Raw genomic sequence first — 18503 nt, 5'->3', positions numbered from 1 at the left:
CCACCACCCCGGGGCGCGCGTCACTTCCCGGTTGGGCCGGCGGCCCGCGGCGGAGCGCCGTCCCGCCCCATCGCGACCCGCGGCGCGGCACTGCCCTGCCCTGCCCTGCCCTGCCCAGGGAGGGCCGGCATGGAGAAGCTGCGGCGGGTGCTGGCCGGCCAGGACGATGAGGAGCAGGGACTGACGGCGCAGGTACCGCCCGGCGAGGGCCCGTTCTCCCTCTCCCTCCCCGCTGGGGCGGGCGAGCGGCGCTGGAGCCTCCCCGTGCCGGGCCCGTCGCGGTGTCCGTGGCTCGGGTGCTGCCGTGTTGCCCGCGCTGCCTTCTCCCCTGCTCGGCCTGCGCACTCGCACTCGGCCCCTCACGGTGCCTGCCCGGCCGGGTCAGAGCGGGGCGCAGACGGGCAGGCAAAGCAGAGACCAAAGTTTGCGGCGTGCGCCGAGGGACGAGGGCTGTGGGCAGCAGGCCCTGCCCGGGGATGAGCTTGGGCCAATTCCTGTTGTGTGAAGCTTTTTGCTGTGTTGGTGGCTTAGGCTCCTTTGCTTTCTACAAAGTTTTCTTGTGCTTAAAGCAGGAAGTATGGACCAGATAACACACTGTGGTTCCTGCGAGCCTGACCGATTCTGCGATTCTGTGCAATTTTCTGTGCAAATTGCTTCTCCATTCCATTATGCCCGTAAATTTGCAGAAGGAGAGGTTTTCTTTAGACGAAGATCCTTTTGTGTACATTCTGCTGAAGTTACTTTTGCCCCTTACTCCTCAAGTACGACTTAATTTTTCTATTTCCTTCCCACTTTCTTTCTCATCGTCGGGGTTTTTTTTTGTTTCTGTTTTACTGTGTTTGAAGGTCATACATTCCTGAGGATTAATCTCTCTGGTGAAGCAAAGCTGAGCATGCTTACAAAGAACCACTTATTCCTTCAGCTCCTTCTTAATTCATGTGACTGCAGGTCAAAGTGCCCCACATCAAAGAATATCTTGATACTGCTTGCTACTTACAGGGTGCTGGAGCATGGTGGAGGAAGCTGGAATGTGGCTGGGATCTGAGCTGCAGCTAACAAACCTTGGTGAACCAGCACAGCCTGTGCGTAGCTGGCATAGTATTACTTCTAGCAGCTTACTGCTGGCATGCTTTGGTTGGTTTTGCACCGAGTTGCTGTTGGTCTGCAAGGTTCATGAATTTGGCCTCTCTGCCACAGCAAAGCAGCTGAATTGTGTCCACTGATTTTGGATGCAGTGTAGAATCTGTGCCCTTTCACACCAGAACTGGTTGCCCCCATTTGGGAGGGATGCTTCACCTTCTGCTCCTCTCAGGATTATCAAATAAATACTTATATTTCTGTTAATTTCAGTTCCAAGAAAATTAATTAATCTGCCATCACCAGGCACATTTCACATGAGGCACATAATAGTGACATAGGTTTTTCTTTCACTTGGTACTGTGATAATTGTTTTAAGGTGGTAATCAGTAGATAAATGCATATTTAATAATTTTTATTTGAGGTGCATATCCTGAGAAGGAGCGAACTGACCTAAGAAAATGCTGTTTGTTAAATATCAGTAATTAAATTATATATGATACTGTTACAACCAGAAAATACTTTAAATGAAAAATCTGCCTTTATTTAAAGGCTATCCAGTACATGAGAGAAAGAAACTTAAAAATGTGTCTTTGATGCAGTGCAAAGGAGCCTCATGCGGAGATGAACCAGAAAGATCTCTAAAATAAATAAATACCCCTTGACTTAAAAAAAAGGTGAAATGTTTAGGTCAGGCAATATCTCAGCTATATGTTTCTCTTAAGGCAGCAATGTCTGTGTGGGACACTGGAAGTCAAGCCTCTTTTTCGTGAGAAAATTTGTACATGACATTTGCTAAAGCTACGGCTGAATGGTGTTGACTATTTTTAAAGTGTGTGTATTAGAGCAAAAAAGTATGTGCACCCATGCAGAGAAGAACACTTGGTAAGAGGTAGGGTTGTAAAAGAATGTGTGAAGTTCTATATTTTGTGTGTAGGATTTTCAGCTGTTTTAATGATCTCTCTGAAGACGAGTCATGTGTTTGGTTGAAAACAACAGCCCTCTGTTTGGAATATCTGATAGTTGTGCAGTAGCTGTCATATGGTTCATGTCCATAGATATCTCTGTATTCTTTTCTTTGATTTTGCAGGACCATTATCATCAAGTCAGTAGTAATTCCTGCTAAGTAGAAGACAAGGCTCTAAGGAAACAACTGTGTGGTGATTCAGTGAAGTCTCTCAATCCTTTCTAAACTCCTCAGTTGACCAGCTTTTGCAGCTGTTGTTTCTTGCTGCAATTAGATACATTATTCTAAATATATTTAAAAAATTTAAGGATTTCATTACCAAAAAAATTATTAATAAATTGTAAGTATAGCAGTGTAGTGATGTTTTCAGGGCAGCATTATGTTGTTTAATTTTATCTACACCAAAACTAGTAAAAAATCAGTCCATGTGACACGTTGGCTTTAGTTGCATGACAGCTGACAGCTGCTTAAAGCACTCAACAAGATTTCATCGAAGAGGAATAGACCAGGTATTTACATTTCTTATAGTTTACTCTCCAGTGCTGGTAGAAATACATATAAGGAAGCCTGTTAGGGAAAGATGAAAATACATCTCTATAAATACATTTTTCGATATGGCTTAGAAACTCAGTTCTGCAAATTTACTCAAAGTTTCTTTGAATTTTCTCCATTATTTGCATATTCTTAAATTTACCATCAAGCTTCTGCAATATTTCTTAAAACTTGTAAAATGAAGTGATTTTGTTTTACTGTTTGCTCACATGGAAAACTGTTAGAAGACCATTAATATATGGGGGGAGACTAGGTGGCTGTTAAGAGCCATAAGAAGTATTCTGGAAAGGTCTTGGAAAGGTAATGAGCTCCATTGCTTCCATGAAACCCAAAAAGTAGGGTTTGTAGAATATCCTACATGATATACTCTACATATATCATAGGATACAGAATATCCTATTCTGGAAGGGAAGGGACCCACAAGGACCATTGAGTCCTGTTCCTGGCCCTGCACAGGACCATCCCCAAGAGTCACACCATGTGCCTGAGAGCATTGTCCAAATGCTTCTTGAACTCTGTCAGGCTTGGTGCTGTGACCACTTCCCTGGACAGCCTGTTCCAGTGCCCAACCACCCTCGGGATGATGAACCTTTTCCTGGTATCCAGCCTAAACCTCCCTGTCTCAGCTTCAGCTGTTTCCTCAGGTCCTGTCTCTGGTCACCACAGTGAAGAGATCAGTGCCTGCCCCTCTGCTTCCCCCTCATGAGCAAGCTGTCGACTGCAATGATGTCTCCCCTCTGTCTCCTTAGGTATCAAAGACTGAGAAAATGCATTACCAGATCCCCAGTTTCAGGATTTCAAACACTGCATTAAATAGGTTCAGCTTGACAACAAAAATGGTATCATAGGGAAGGGTTGGATGATAAGCCTTCATTTTAATGCCAATTAATTTATTTAGTTTTATTATTACACAGAATGCTATGTTGGTGTGCTCTGGCAGCCCTCATGCTGTAGCTTGTCTTCCTGTAGTTCATATGCATACATTATCAATCTAAGTTTTTAGGAATTAAATCCATAAAATGTATCAAGGCTTTTGGGGTTTATGGCATTTTTTGCTTCAAGCCTTTGTGTGATTCTCTTATTTCTTGTGCTGGTTTTTTTTTTTTTTTCACCACATAACTGTTAGGGATTTAAATGAAGATAAAGCTGTTTTCAAATTTATTTGAAGAATGAAATCTCCTGGTAGTCACCTCAGGAGCACTGTCAGATATTAAGATTATAAGTAGAAGAACAGTAAATGGCAGCAATGAACCTGGTGCACCTGAATAAATGATTTATCTTCATCCTTTCCCTGTTTTCTAGGCAATCTGCAATGTGTGCATTTGTTTACTGATAGTATTGGCCTATCTACACATAATTTCTGAACAGGAGTGGAAAGGATTTTTACTCTTTTTGTGTGTGTGTGTGTGCACGTGCGATTTGCATGTGTTGCATTCATGTTGCATGTTTAGGTGTTACTGAAGGCACGATTGAAGTGCTTATCTTTAGCTATGTCCTACAAACTATTCCTACTCTTCTTAAACGTGTAGGCATTCAGGACTATGACCATCAAATGTGATTTAAAATACTAAGCCATCTTTCAGTTACTGTTTTTGTCTGTTTCTTTAATGCATACATAAGGATAAAGTGTTGGACCTAACAAGGTAAGCTGCATCTTCTGGCCTTTGGGAAGTTCTGTCATCACAGCACATCTATGTGTGCGTGCATGTGGCACTTTTTTATTAAACTAGATACAGATTTCATTTGTACAGATGTGAAATTGTTCTAAGCAATAACCAAACTTCCTTGGTTCACTTACCACTTCTAGAAAGAGAAATTTCTCAAGAGATTAGGATAAATATCATACTCATTGGCTGGAGAAGACCTTGCTTGCATATTTGGTTAATAAGACTCTATTAAAATACCCGTAGACCAGATAACAAGAGGGCAAGTGCCTGTGACAGCTGAACAAATAGGAAAGTTGTCTTTTTTAAAGTAATTTTGTGTAAGCTGAAGCAGCACTTCACTTAATAGGCCAGTTTAGAATTGAAAGTACATTTAATTGGGGTGATCTGGAGTAAGCTGAAATGCATTATTCTTACAGCACGGGTGGAGATGAGCTGAGCATATCTAACAAATCACTTCCCCTAAAAGGGGCCATTCTGCCAGATACTTGGCCCTGCCTCTTTCTTTACATCAGCCCCGCTGCTTTTCTGTCAGCTTGCAAAGCTGGCTTGACTCATTAGCTAAGTCATCAGAATAGAAGGAACACTAGTTCTGTTCTCATGTCATAAGTTGTGTCAGGTAGCTCAGCTCATTAGGTTCTGGAGTCACTCTGGAGGAGCAGGAAGTAAAATATTCCCTTTCAGCAAGTTAGCTGAGTCAGATGAGACAAGCTGTGTTAGTCTGCCTACACCTTCACCCTGTAAGGAACAGTAATTGGAGTTGTACTGCTTGCAGTGGATACTGGTATTCATATGTACAAGGGATCCTCTCGAGTAACAGGAAAAGGTGGTAATGTCCATAAGAACCTACAGTGTTGCACAATAGATTAATTCCTCTGCAAATTTCTAGAAGGTCCATTCATTCTTTTGATTTGGTCTTTTTGTGATTATTTTCTGTATTATGGTAATAAGAAGATCTGTTGAAAGTGAAGCAGTATTGCTTGCATGCTGGGATATACCTTTATGGGTTTTGTCTTGTTTGTTTGTTTGTAAATATGTTTCCATATGTTCCACATTGATAATAGAATTTTGTAATATGAAAGAATTAATACACAAGCAAGTGTTAAGGTAAAATAATTATTTCTGGCTAAAAAATTATTTTTGTTTGAAATTAAGGATTTCAGTGGTAAAGAATAAAAAAGTCCTTTAGATTGTTCAAAGCTGGGTTTGTAATATCCTCTTTTTCCTCTCTTCCTGTTAAGGTCCTTGATGCCTCAACACTCAGCTTTGGTACTCGAGTCAGATGGTTTGCCATATGCTTTATTGCTGGCATTGTGTGTTCTTTTCTTGTAAGTAAAGTTGTTTTTTCCTTGTGCTTTATTACTCTTCTGCAGTTGAGCCTCATTCATATTCCTACTTTATATATGATTCTGTGTTTGCTTTATCCTGTATTCTAAATTTTATATACATTTATTTAACTGGACATTAAATGTATAATTGGCTGTTGATCTCTACATTATGATTTTGACCATTTTTCTTCCAATTATAGAAGAGAGCATTTTTATTGTAGTGTAATATGTTTTCTTACTAAAAGTTTTGAACATTGACAAACTATGCCCTGTTTTTGTAACTGTTGTATTAGAAAAGAGGTGTGTACCCATCTTATTTTTATTCTCTCCAATAGAAGGAGAAAAGAGGGGGGAAGCTTGAAAGGTTTTTAAAGGCTGAAAAAACCACAAGCATAGCCTGTCACGCTCAACAAATCAATAGGTGATGACTGTGGTTGTGTGTTGATATTTAAAAAGCCTGCTGCACTCCTGGTGGTTTTACAGTCAGCAAATCATTTGTTCATTCTTGAACTTTAGGGGCTAGCAGGAGTCTCCAGCCTGCAGTTAAGAGTTGAGATCTGTTAGTTGCTTGGGTCTGTCAAAATCTGGCACAGGTAACTTGCAGAAGAAAGCTATTTCAGCTGCATGGAAACTCCCAGAAGCGGGTGAAAAAACATCAGGGAAGTCCTCCCTCTTTTCCTTCCCCCCACCACCTTTTCCTCTCTTCCCCTCCATTTCCTTTCCCCCCCCTTTCCTCCCTCCCCTTTCTTCCTCCCTCTTTTCCTTTCTTTTCACCGCAGATTTCCACTGAAATTGCAAATGAGTAGAATGCAGTTGCTTTTTTGTTTGGTTGGGGTCTTTTCAGGACACAGTGTGCAGATCACAGTTTGTTTTGCTTTTAGTTGAGGCTCTGTTTAGGTTGTGGCAGGCTGAGAAAGTAAAGTCTGTACAGCCTGGAGAAAAGAAGGTTGTGTGGAGTCTTCCAGTATCTGAAGGGGGCCTACAGGGAAGCCAGAAAGGGACTCTTCATCACAAGCTGTAATGCTAGGACAAGGAGGAATGGGTACATATTGAAAACTGGGAAATTTAGGTCAGATACAAGTAAGAAATTCTTTTATTATGAGGCAGTAGAACAGGTTGTCCAGAGAAGTTGCGGATGCCCCGTCCCTGGCAATGTTCAAAGCCAGGCTGAATAGGGCTTTGAGCAACCTGGTCTAGTGGGAGGTGACCCTGCCCATGGCAGTGGGGGCGGGATCTAGGTGATCTTTAAGGTCCCTTGCAATCCAATTCTATGACCCCTTTCCTCCCTGATAATCATAGGTGGCTGTGATCAGCAGAAGGCTTTGGATTTTTTAAGTTTAGTGGAAAGAAGAGATATCTGGAAGTAAGAGTTTTAAAATGTTTCTATTCAGCCTCAGTGTGTATCTAGACAGCAAGTTCAGATGGTTGGTTGGAGGAAGGAGATGGTGAATATTAGTGCAGCTTTATGACATTTTATCTTGTGTGCAGAGGTGTAGGATGTACAGTCAGGCACTGTTACAAAAGTGAAAGTGTTGTGAATAGAATATAAACAGTACAAATAAATTTGTTCAATAATATAAACAAGCATTGCTTAGTTGTAAAAGTATTTAGAAATACAGGAAACCAACACTGTTTGCCAGCAGGTGGCAGTAGAAGTGTGCTGAGTGGTGACTGCTGCAGCTCTTAGAGCAGTGTGCTCTGCTCTGCTCTGTATGTCAGAATGATGCTCTTCGTAGTATGAAGTTGTATTTTTAGACTATAAAATCTAAATAAATTGAATTAACTGATTACAAACGTACAAATAACCTGTCTTTTGTAGGGAACAGCATTGTTATGGCTCCCAAAGGGGATCAAACTTTTTGCAGTGTTCTACACCCTGGGAAATATTGCTGCACTGGCCAGGTATGGCTTATTAATTATTATTATTAGAAAAGGACCCTCCTTTTCATCTACAGTTCCATTTGCTTTTACTCTAGAGTGGTGTTTGTTTATGTTGTGTATAACAACATATTTCATATTGAAATGTGAATAACAAAACCTTGTTTGTTTTACAACTTTTTTGTATATCAGTTATCTTACATGCCTGTTTGTGGACACATCACAACTCCTATCTGAAATGTGAATTACAAATTGCTAGCTGAATGTTTTGTACTTGGTACAGCTAGGTCTTTCTGCTAGGTTCGGAAGTACCTCAGCTTCAGGAGCAAACTGGTAGTCTGCCCACTTTGTTACTGGAAGGAGCTTTTTGTTGTTAATAGAGAGATCATCCTGTTTCCAAGAAAACTCTTTCAAAAAGGAAACATCCAGGAAATCCTTGTTTTGATTGCAAGGCCAAAGGCAGAATCTAAAAATTGTTCGAAGTGTATTTTTAAATTTTATGTTTGATTCTTTGAAGTGTTCCACCTAACAGTTTTAAAAGATTTGCAGAAGGGGCCTCAGGATTGAAAACTTTATTTCACAGTTTGAAAGATACATAAGAAACAACTTAATGTCCATAAATATTTTGAGTTTCTGTTTGCCCTCCTTCTCTTATTATCTTTGTGTAGTTGAAGCATGGTCATTGGACTGAAATCCCATGGACTCTGGTTTTGACTTTCATGGACTTTCTGACTTTAGTCAAGTGACTTAAGTCTTGAGTCAAAGCTTTGTTAATCTATTAAAACTCGGGTAATGGGGCATTAATGTTTGAGAAATGTGAAGGTGTACTGCTCTTTTTCAACAAATTTGTTAGGAGATAGTAATTTCTATACTGAATTTGAGTCTCAATTGTAGAATTGTTCCATCTCATACTAAAACAAGACAAAAGGTTGATAATAACTGGAGATAGGCAAAGCTAAGTGTTTGCTTTTTTTCCCTTTTCTTACTCCTTGTTCTTTGTTGTTGGGTTGGGGATGAGGTTTTTTGTTGAGTTGTTTTTACCTGGTACTTTGGGTGTGTTTTCACTGCTTCAAATTAAATGAGCATTTTAGAAATTTTGTACTAATTGAGTTAAGAGGAAAGTTTTTACAGGCTGGTATTTTTTTTAGGAGAATGCTGAGAAACTTTAGTCTGGATTACAACTAAAATTAGAAGAAAAAAGAGGCCCCCTTTTCCTTCTATAGAACTTTTGGATATAAACAACAGGCAACTGTTCTAAGAATAGTAGGAGATGACAATGCAGTCCCAAATTGACAAGCATATTTCAACTTTTTCAGGCTCATTTGCAAGTCTGTATTTTATCCAAAATGCAGTTACCGCTCTTACTAGCCTGTTTAGACCCTTCCAGCTTGTTTTTACTATAATTTTCTAACCATGAACATGAAAACAATTATACTTTTTTGATTATTCTCAGGGATGATGAGTGTATCTCCCACAGAATGTGGTATATCTAAGAAAATTATGCTGTTTAACTGCAGAATGTTTAGAATTTTTTTCCAGCCTTTCTTTCTGCTCCCTCTGGAATCTCTTCTCGTTTCTGGAGAAGCTCTTCTTATGTCAGTCTTTTCAATGTGACTCAGATTCAAACAATGTATTTTGCTTTCTGTTTTTTCTGCCTATGTGATGTGGCCTAAACTTAACTCCTTTTTACCACTGTATTTTCCTCATCTCTATCCATCCACTAGCTAACTAATTTTTTCTTCTAGTTCTTCATGTCCCATTTTTTTGTCTTAATTTACTTTTATAGGTCAGCAGACAAGATGAAAAAACACTGAGAAGAATTTAGTTTGGATTGGAATGAATGTAAAGCTTCTCTTTTCTATTGCATTGTGAAAACTTTTCAATTTAAATGGACATTTGAGGTCTGTCTAAGATAAAAAAAAGGAGATACATGTGCAAAGTTGCTGGTAGGAGAACATTTGGATGTGGAAGATTGAGTTCCATTTACTGCCTGGAATGTGGATTCCCATATTTCTTCTGTCATAGAAGGCTTATGATTGGTTTCAGGAGGAAATATCAAATTCTTCCCTGCTTCATTTTATATAAAAAAGAATGACTAGAAAAGGAGTTAAGCTAGGTTTTCTGCTCTATAGTAAAGCATTCAGACCACCACAAGATTACAGGCATTTTGACTCTTTCATTAAATTGTTGTGTTTTCTACAAAGCAGAATGACAGGGAGGAAAGAGACATCTCAAATATTTGAAGCCAGAGAATTACTCCTGAGGTTGTGAAATCTTAGTTCAGATGACATTTCTTTGCGTGGAAAGGTACAGCATGTGGTGTTGCTGATGATTTTCATTCTCCCTTCAAGTTAACTAAATAGTAGAAAAAAGCAGGAGGGTTAATACAAACTACCGAACTTTTTCCTTCCCTTTTCGTTTTCTGAGTTTGACCAAAACAGGCAGAACTTCCCTGTAATCTTCATTGTAGCTACTTGCATTCCACCTGGGTAAAAAAATTTACTGTTAAAGAGAAATTTTCTACAGCAGTTTGGTCTTTGTAATCTTGACATTGTTTTGTCAAGTCAGTTCTTATAACAGCTTCAACACGAAATTCACTAGACTTCAACTTGATAATCCTCTGATAACTTATTTACAGCATAATCTTTGGTTTTGGTAGTGTATAAAGCTCTAACAACTATATTTGTTCCCTTTATCTTTCCCCAACTCTTGGATATGATCTCATTTACTTCTGCAGTTCAGTTTTCTCATCTTTTTCCCCCCATGTATTATGGTGCTTGCCATCTTAAAATAACAATCAAAACATCTTTGACTACCCACCCATCTCTAAATTCATGTAGAGCTACTTATAGTCATTGTTCAATCTCCTCCCATTTTGTCTCCTAACATGGTTTAAATTTAACTGTAACTGTGCTGCTTTCTTAATTGTTTTTATTTATAAATGGCATTCAGCACCATCAAACAGATTATTGATGGAAATGTGTCTTTTCTTATTCTGTGAAAGAGTTCATGAAAACTGATTTGCTTCTATGCTTTTCTGTTATTTCTTAAGTATATCCTTGTCACACTCTGTCCTCTCTTATCTCAACCAATATAAGTGTTCTTGCATTCGCCTGTTACTTTTTTTTACTGTGGTAATATTTTGGAAAGAATTTTGTGTCCAGGGGTGACTCATAAACTGTTTCCTGGGCTAAATTCATGGAGTATTTCACCTTCTGTTCTAGTGAGTGTCTGTTGCTAAGCACTGAAATATCTTTTTTTAAAGTCTTTGTAGTCATCTATCTGCTGGAAAACTGGTTAATTACCTACTGTCTTTTAGAAAGAGTTATTTGAAAGTGATTTACAATTTGTTTCGGTTTTTTCTCTCCCATTAGTACATGTTTCCTGATGGGGCCACTGAAGCAACTGAAAGCAATGTTTGATCCAAAACGATTAATAGCTACAATCGTGATGTTGGTAAATATACTATCTTTGCTGCCTTTTAGTAGAAAGTTTTCCTTTAGCCTCAAAGCTAAATTTGATGCTTTTCTAAAGGGAGGTTATTTCTCAGTCTGCCTCTTCCTTCTGCTGAGAAATTAAAGTCACGTTGTTTAGCCCTGTATGTCACAAAGATCATCTATCTCCTTTCTATGAACTTGTGTGGTTTTGTTGTTTATAATTTTTTAATTAATCATTTGGACTAAAATGTTCTGTACTAAATATTTCTTAGTAAATCTAATAGCAAGTTAATTATTTTTAATTTATTTTCTAAAATATTTTCTTCAAGAGCAAGGCGAGAGACGTTTTAGCTATTGTGAAAAGTCAGTGGTCACCAAGTGTAGCTTGACAGTTGTTTGTTGGCTGCAAGCTCAGTCTGTAAAGTCAGTGGTTCAGCGCTTTCAAAGCAATGGAGAAAATTAATTTATTTCCCCAGAGTCTGGGAAGCCACATGTTCAGCTTTGAGATTCTCCATTGTGATATCCCTGGCTCCTTTACTTCCATGACCATAATTTCTTTTTCCAGGAGGATGGAGAAAAGCCTTCTCCCCAGTATCAGAATTCCTATCCCAAAGCTCTATCTATATTAGGTAGTTAAAACAACTTTCTGCCCTTTCTGCTTCTCTGTTTTGTGCTTTTGTCTCTTGTTCCTCCTGATTTGTTTCAACTTTTGTTTTTGAAATGTAGTTGGCTGTCCTATTCTCCCTATCATATAACTTGTTTCTCCAGATGATTAGTGGGTAAGAAAGTCTTCATAAATTCTTTCTGGGCGGCTGTCATACGGGGGTTGTATGTTCTTCCTCTCACACACCCACACAAAAAAAAAGTTACAGTCTCATTTGGGAAGCTCACGTTTGCCCATATCTTTTGGGGAAGTCACTTGATCCTTGCTTGGACTCCAAGCTTTGTTCAAGAGGTTTGTTTTGGTTTTCTTTGTTTGAGTGTTTTTGTTTTGTTCTGTTATTATTTACAACTCATACCAAGTTGCAAGTCCTACAAAGATCATGTTTCATGGGTCTGAATTAAAAATGTCCAAGAATATCTCCAGTTTTCCTAGAGTCTATATTTGCTGAGCATGAATTCTCCAACACATAACGGCTGTGGGCTTTTTGCAGTGAAACTGAGAGCCTAAGCCAGACACTTAAAAGAGCAGGGACAAAAATCATTTTGCTCTGATGATCCTGTCATCCAGTGTGCTCAGACACGGTGACAAAGAAAATAACTCACTTTGAAGGCTGTTAAAACAAGACACATCAGAGAAATGGAAAGAGAACAGAGAGCAAACATTGCAGACCTACCTGTGCAGAGGCGCTACCAACAAAGTTGAGAAAAGACAGAATGAAAGATTTCATCTAATAGTGAACATGAACATTGCATGAGAGCTAAGACTTTTAGTAGGGCAATTTCAGTAAAACAGAGAAGAACTGGGAAAGTTAAAGTTTTGAAAACTTTGACTGTTTTAATCCCCATCCTAACACAACACTAGAATCGTAGACAGTTCAAGAGTCACAAACATGTTTGGAAAATTTCAAAAGAGTCCGTTATTTTTCTTCCTTTCAATAAAGCAGCAACAATTTTCTTTTTCAAAAGAAAATTAATTTGTAGTTTTGTTCTGTTTTCTGCTATGTGTAATGAGAAATGGAGGAAGTCAGATAAGATTTAGTGGAAAAGTTCTAAGCGATGGTTAGGCTTGCATGAATGGTGTTATTTGGCATGGTAAACCATATCATTATAATGTTCCATCCAAAGTGTCTTAACTACCTTAACAAAGCCTCATGTGAGCTTTTTCACTGTACCTGAGACAGCTGCTCCCTAGTAGACTCTTCATTACTGTCAGAAGATGAAAAAGTACTGGCAGATGAGGCATAGCCTGTATTTGCCAGATACTGTAATTGAGAATGGATGTTTTTAATAAAGGGTTTGTAGTGATGCACGTACCTTTCTTGTCAGAGAAGGGTGTTATGAATTCTAGCTTCGAAATGATAGTATGTACTGTAATAAGAGAATAGCAGTTACCAGACTACTTGATTCCTTTCAATAAAGCTTTATCATCTAAGCCCACCTCTTAATAGAACTAACATGTAAAGGTACACACACCTGGTTATACTCCTGTTGCTTCCTGAAGTCAACTCCTGCCTCCTCTTTCTTCCAAGAGCCAGCCCTTCTGGCCAATAATACCTCGTACTGTGCTTTGAAAAACACCACTCTATGTGGAGTTCATCATACATAGTCACTCTGTGACAGCCTTTGGCTCTGCTTGTTTCATAAGTCAGTTTCAAATGCTGATTGCCCATTGAAAACATGAAAACAGTTACTTGTATTTCCTTTGTTGTTTATTTGAGGGATTTTTTTTTGTTGTTTCTCCTTCTCACCCCAGCTTTGCCTGATATTGACTCTGTGTGCTGTATTCTGGGTAAGTGAGAATGCTTTTTTCCTCAAGAAGCAATCTAACTAGGTTAATTTATTAATTATATTGTAGCTTTAAGATACAGTTGAGTTGTAGAGGAAAGGTGAGCTCGTGTATGTGGTGGTTGTCTGCTGCAGTTGAGCTTAGGTGGAGTGATGAGCCTGCTGGCTGTAAAGCAAATGCATCGTTCCATCTGCATGTGATGTAGATGAGAATATAAAATCTAGAGCATCAGGTTCAGTCTGCAGATCTCTAGAATAAAAACAAAGAAAAGCAAATTAAAATATTGTTTCAGTGATGCGTACTTACATCACAAAGTATCAGAGCGTATGTCATCATCTTTAAAAGCCATGGATACAGAAAATTAATCTGGTTAAGACAACAAGAAAAAAAAACCAGAAATATCTTCTAGCATCTTGGTTGAAAACTGTCTGTAGGTACATTCCATAGAAGTAAATATGTCACTGGAATGAACTTCTATATTAGCAGAGGTGCAGGGTCATGAATGAGTGTTAACACTGATGTTGTTAGGTGTTTTCAAAGCTAGAAAAGGTTTTCATAGCTTGATGCTAATGAAATGATGGATAAATGAATGGAAAGTTGTTAGGAAAGAAATGGCAAATTAAGACAAGGAAATTTAGGTATTGTCAGTTAACTCAATTTTTGATTGAACAGACTGTTCCAGTTGTTTACAGTATAGACTGGTGCAAAATGAACTAACGTGCAGTATTTGCTTTATTTTTACTTAGTGGAACAAAAAAGGTTTGGCGATGTTATTCTGCATATTGCAGTTCTTGGCAATGACCTGGTAAGATTCTTAAAATTCCTTTTAATTTCTTCTCTCTGCCCCTACACCGGCATGATTATAAACCTATACATATATGATTCACATATTAAAGTGCCCAAATGCTAGCCTCAATCTGTTTTTCACAGCTAGGTTGTGTAACTCCAGCTAAATCTATATTCAATCGTCTTGCAAAAATGGTAATTTGAAGTGTATTCTGCAATGTGTGAACTTGTCTGAAGCCTTATGAAAGGAATATGTATGCAAAAAATTGTCATGCTTTTTTTGTGTTGTGGAAGTAACAATATAATCTCCTCTTTTTTGAATTCTAACTTAATTTTTCATTTTGGAAGTGCAAGAAACTAAACATTTTTATAGGGTATGTTCTGAGTCGGGAATATACAGTGGCACTGGGTGAAGAGTGAGTGGATGTGAGAGAGTGAATTTTGTGCAGCAGGTAGTGTGATGACCATCTGAGTGCACTCAGGAGCTGGTTTTGGCAATGTGTGCATGAATTTGGGTGAATGCTTGCAAGCCTGGCAGAAGGTTCACAAATTACTGCTTTCTGCATAGAGATACACACTTTCTGTCCTTGTCCCAGGTGAATTACTTGGTGTGAACTCTCAGGCAACCCAAGGTGACCACAGCTCTTGTTTGAACTTGCCCTGAATACACAGAGTCTGTGCTGAACTTGGGTCTGAGGACAAGTAACCATTTGTTCAGGGTAGGGACTGTTGGGTGTGGTACTAGATGGAGGGAAGACCTGTAGCTCAGCCTGTGCTCTGCTTGTTTGCAGCAGACAGTTCACATGTTTTTAAGGGTCCTGGAGTTTGATCAGGCTGGGCATGAGAACAAAACACTGCCTGGAGGATTGTGAGAAGCAAGTTTCAGAGAATAATAGAATTGTCAGCTGTCTCAGTGTCACAATTGTGGAATATTTTTCATACTACAGCATGTATCTGCGTTTAGTTACGTAAATAATATGATTAGATGTGTATTTCAATAGTAATTTAGATTGTCTTTTAAACTGGAAAAAGTTGTCTCTATCACCTTGAATACAATTTTCCCAGAAATATCTACTCATTTTGTGTTTGGCAATAGTAAGTCTGGATATTTTTAAGTTCATGTGCAATAGAAGTTATGAATTACAATTAAAAAAAAAAAACCAAACAGAAAACCAACCAAACAAGGGAAAACTAAACCACTAAATCCTTGTCAGTATGTTTAGCTCTTGTCCAAACATGTCGTCTTTACGCAGGTAAGCATTAAACTTTGGATAGGTAATCTTGTTTAAAACTTTGTTACAACAGGTTGCTTTTATTAATGCTGGGCTAAAGTGAAATAATTTGGTTCTAGGAGAGACGTGAACACTCTGCAAATACACTTTTTTCCTCTTTTTTTCAGGTATAGTCTGTCTTATATTCCTTTTGCAAGGTGAGTCTGCATAATAATTTCCATCTTAACAAAAATCAGTTACTTTTGTGCTGGGGAGGGGGGAAAAAGTACTTTAGGTGTGTGGAAAAATATACTCCCTCTTCTTTTAATTTTTAGAAAATGGCATAGCTGAACTTAAAAGCCATGCTTAATATAAGCTTTAAATAGAAGTACAATACATAGTAATTCTCTTTAATAAATTTCTCTCTAGTTTCTATCACTGAAAATAAATCAATGTTTTGTTTAAATTTTCCAATGATTTAACAACACAGTGCTGCAATAGTGACTTTTCTGGTCCTAAAATTAAAGGTAACTTATGGATCTGAGGTTCTAGCTAAAAGCGAACAAACAACAGTGTCAGCTTCTTTTTCTATTTCTGAATTCCTCCATCAGTTTTTAGAGGGGCAAAGGCAACGCTTTGTCTATATTTTCATTCTGGCAAGCTCCTCTCTTTTTTTTCATTCTTATGTGTACAAAAAGGGAATGAAAGCAGACCAAAGACAGTGAAAACACATGCAAGTAATCAAATGTAAGGATCAGTTTTCTCAATGGTTCATGTAAAATGCAGTTTGGTCTTTCCAACGGTGTGTTAAAAAAAATAAATTAAGCACTTCTATATCATTTACTGAGGTTTTCTGTAGTAGAAGTAGGTGGAAAAAGAATGCAAATTACTGTCTATCCCTTTCATCAGGTATTTTCTTGTAGCATTGCCAAAAAATCTGTACAATATTTTTTTAAAGCTTCAGATTTCATCTAGGAAGGATTTTTTTTACTATAGTAGTTGATAATTACAGTGGGTAAAATACTTTAACTGAACTCAGGCTTCAAATTCCTATTTCTGACAACTCAGACTTACCCAGTCAAAAGTAGTATTTTGAACTCTTGTAGTTCTAGTGCCCGTGAGACAGCCTCAGCAGGTTCATTTGTCTTTTTTTTAAATGGTCTGCTCTGTAGAGAAAGCAAGTTGAGCTTCTAGTCTCTCCAACTTTTTCTTTCCTACCAACAGTACTTTTAAGTTCTGAGGAGAAAATATTAGAGTATATGCATCAGTTAATTTCTTTGGGTTTATTTATCTATTAGATTTTATGAGTCAAAGAAATAAATTTTCCACAAACTGCTTTTAGGAATACAGTGATTTCTTTAGGGATTATTGAATTACTTGCTTATGTGGAGAGGTATCATAAATTTGTTGTGTAGGCTGCCTTTCTTATGGGAACAATGATCTCAACCATGCTAAGTGCCAGAGAATAGTATTGTCATTTGTTTAAATTGTAATTTGTTGATTTCATAAAATTACCACTCCTTAGTTTAACTCCATTAATAGTTTAATCTTCAAAACAATTTACTTGTTCATGGGTTTCCTGGGGGGAGGGAGTTGTTAGTGTCTGTTTGTTTTTTCTGTAATTAATGGTAGCTCTCCTGTTGGCCTGGCAACAAAAAGCCCCACCAAACTAAACCCAAATGAAAACAACAAATGCAACAAGACCAAAACCCATACAGCTGAGTGATCATAGTCTGTTTCTTCATTTTTCAAACTGACTACCAACAGAACACAAATTCCACTCTTTAATAAGTTATTACTTTTCTGGGAAAAGGAAAAATAAAGGAAACTAAAGTGAGTGATATGAGTGTAACAGAAACCAGCTTATTGTTGATTGAAAAAATAGAACCTTCTCTATCTTCCCAACCGGAAGGCTGAACCAGCTGTCTCCATCCTGCACCGTCAGTGCACACTTTAAACCCTTCAGCCTGTGCTTTATTTCCTGCACTGTGATGGTCCAGCTCCAACGTGGCTTGGAGTCCTGGCACCTGTGCCTTGCTGAGGATTGAGGCACTCCTCAGCTGCCCTTGCTGGGCAGCCTTTGCGAAATCAGGCTCTGCCCTTTGCTCAGCCTCCCAGTGTGCTGCAGAGCAGTTCCTAACACTGTCTGCATTTCAGCATGGGCTGCAATGTAAACAGCATGGAATACCCTTGGGACAGACTGGGCTTGAGCCTGGACTTCAGCTGGTTTGGTAGAAGCACTCACACACAGATCCTGCATTTAATAAACTATTGATATCTGTCTTTAGTTTCTGCCATATTTATACTTGTAAATAAGTAATGGTTTAGATGGATATAAACAAAATAAAAAATATCTTAACTGACTTTTTTTTTTTCTTTTTTAAGGGATGCTGTGATTAAATGCTTCTCATCCTGTCTAGGATAAATTAAAACCAGGAACCACTGTCCACTTTAAAAGGCAACTTTTTTCCTCTGTAAATTTTGCTCAGAAAACTATACTTTTCCACTTTTGAAATACCCAGTAACAGTTTAGTATTTTCCTTGCCTTTTGCATTTGGGACATTAAATAATTTTTACTAGAAACAGTTTTTTAAATAAATTTGGAGAATTATTTGTGTTTACCCTGGAACTTCCAGGCTTTTTTTTTAAATAAAAAGTACATTTAAATACTTCATGCAGAGTAGTCTTAACACTACTTTGTATCCAGTAACAGTTTATTCCCCAGGGGAGGCAAGTCACCAAGGTCTGGATAGTATGCATAAAGATTTCATTAACAGTTCTGTCTAAAATTTGCAATGTGCCATTTATGTTTGTATATTATTCATTCTATGCTTTTCCAAAGACAGAGTTTTGTAACCGTTATAATGATTTGGTGAGTTGTAAGTAATTGCTCCTTTGAAACGTCTATGCATGTGCCTTATGGAAAAAAAACTTAATGAGAATGTGAAAGGTATGTTTAGGACTTGTTGGATTTTATTAAAAAGTTGTATTTTAAATGATTTAAAAAAAAACTTTCATACTTAAATACTTTTTACTAAAAGAACTTATTGCTAATGTATAAATGAGACTTGTGAAATAAATTCATTTTAAAGGTGCCAAGTACATTTTTATTTAGGAATCAGCTATAGAGGGCTGAAAATTTCAACCTTACACT

The 18503-nt window shown here is 38.0% G+C and overlaps 1 protein-coding gene and 1 long non-coding RNA gene across 3 annotated transcripts; one reads left to right on the top strand and one right to left on the bottom strand.

Annotated features, from left to right (window-relative positions):
• On the top strand, window positions 1-18448 carry SFT2D1 (SFT2 domain containing 1). Of its 2 annotated transcripts, none has more exons than XM_085055342.1 (8): window positions 1-192; window positions 5502-5588; window positions 7408-7490; window positions 10841-10922; window positions 13320-13355; window positions 14099-14157; window positions 15538-15567; window positions 17735-18448. In XM_085055342.1, the coding sequence occupies exons 1-8, from the start codon at window positions 130-132 to the stop codon at window positions 17772-17774; spliced, it is 480 nt and encodes a 159-aa protein (XP_084911468.1). In that variant the 5' UTR covers window positions 1-129; the 3' UTR covers window positions 17775-18448. The 2 variants fall into 2 exon arrangements, with proteins under 2 accessions (XP_084911468.1, XP_084911467.1); XM_085055341.1 differs by lacking the exon at window positions 1-192 and adding an exon at window positions 1000-1082.
• On the bottom strand, window positions 13286-16637 carry LOC146439492 (uncharacterized). Its single transcript, XR_014850814.1, has 2 exons — window positions 16424-16637; window positions 13286-13601 (listed from the first exon to the last, which is right to left on the bottom strand). It is a non-coding gene; the product is annotated as an uncharacterized LOC146439492 (long non-coding RNA).
• Window positions 18449-18503: the final 55 nt, after the last annotated feature.

The sequence above is a fragment of the Lichenostomus cassidix genome, chromosome 3 (assembly GCF_008360975.1).
Source record: "Lichenostomus cassidix isolate B80296 chromosome 3, HeHo_3.0, whole genome shotgun sequence".
Lineage (NCBI taxonomy): Eukaryota > Metazoa > Chordata > Aves > Passeriformes > Meliphagidae > Lichenostomus > Lichenostomus cassidix.
Note: the sequence above shows the minus strand (reverse complement) of the source record. Positions and strands in the feature narration are given on the sequence as shown.

Excerpts from the sequence above, each read along its gene's own strand:
- SFT2D1 (XM_085055341.1), top strand. The coding sequence starts at position 1,011 with ATGGTGGAGGAAGCTGGAATGTGGCTGGGATCTGAGCTGCAGCTAACA. Across the intron at positions 7,491-10,840 it reads AATATTGCTGCACTGGCCAG|TACATGTTTCCTGATGGGGC; the intron begins GTATGGCTTATT and ends CTCTCCCATTAG. Across the intron at positions 14,158-15,537 it reads CAGTTCTTGGCAATGACCTG|GTATAGTCTGTCTTATATTC; the intron begins GTAAGATTCTTA and ends TCTTTTTTTCAG.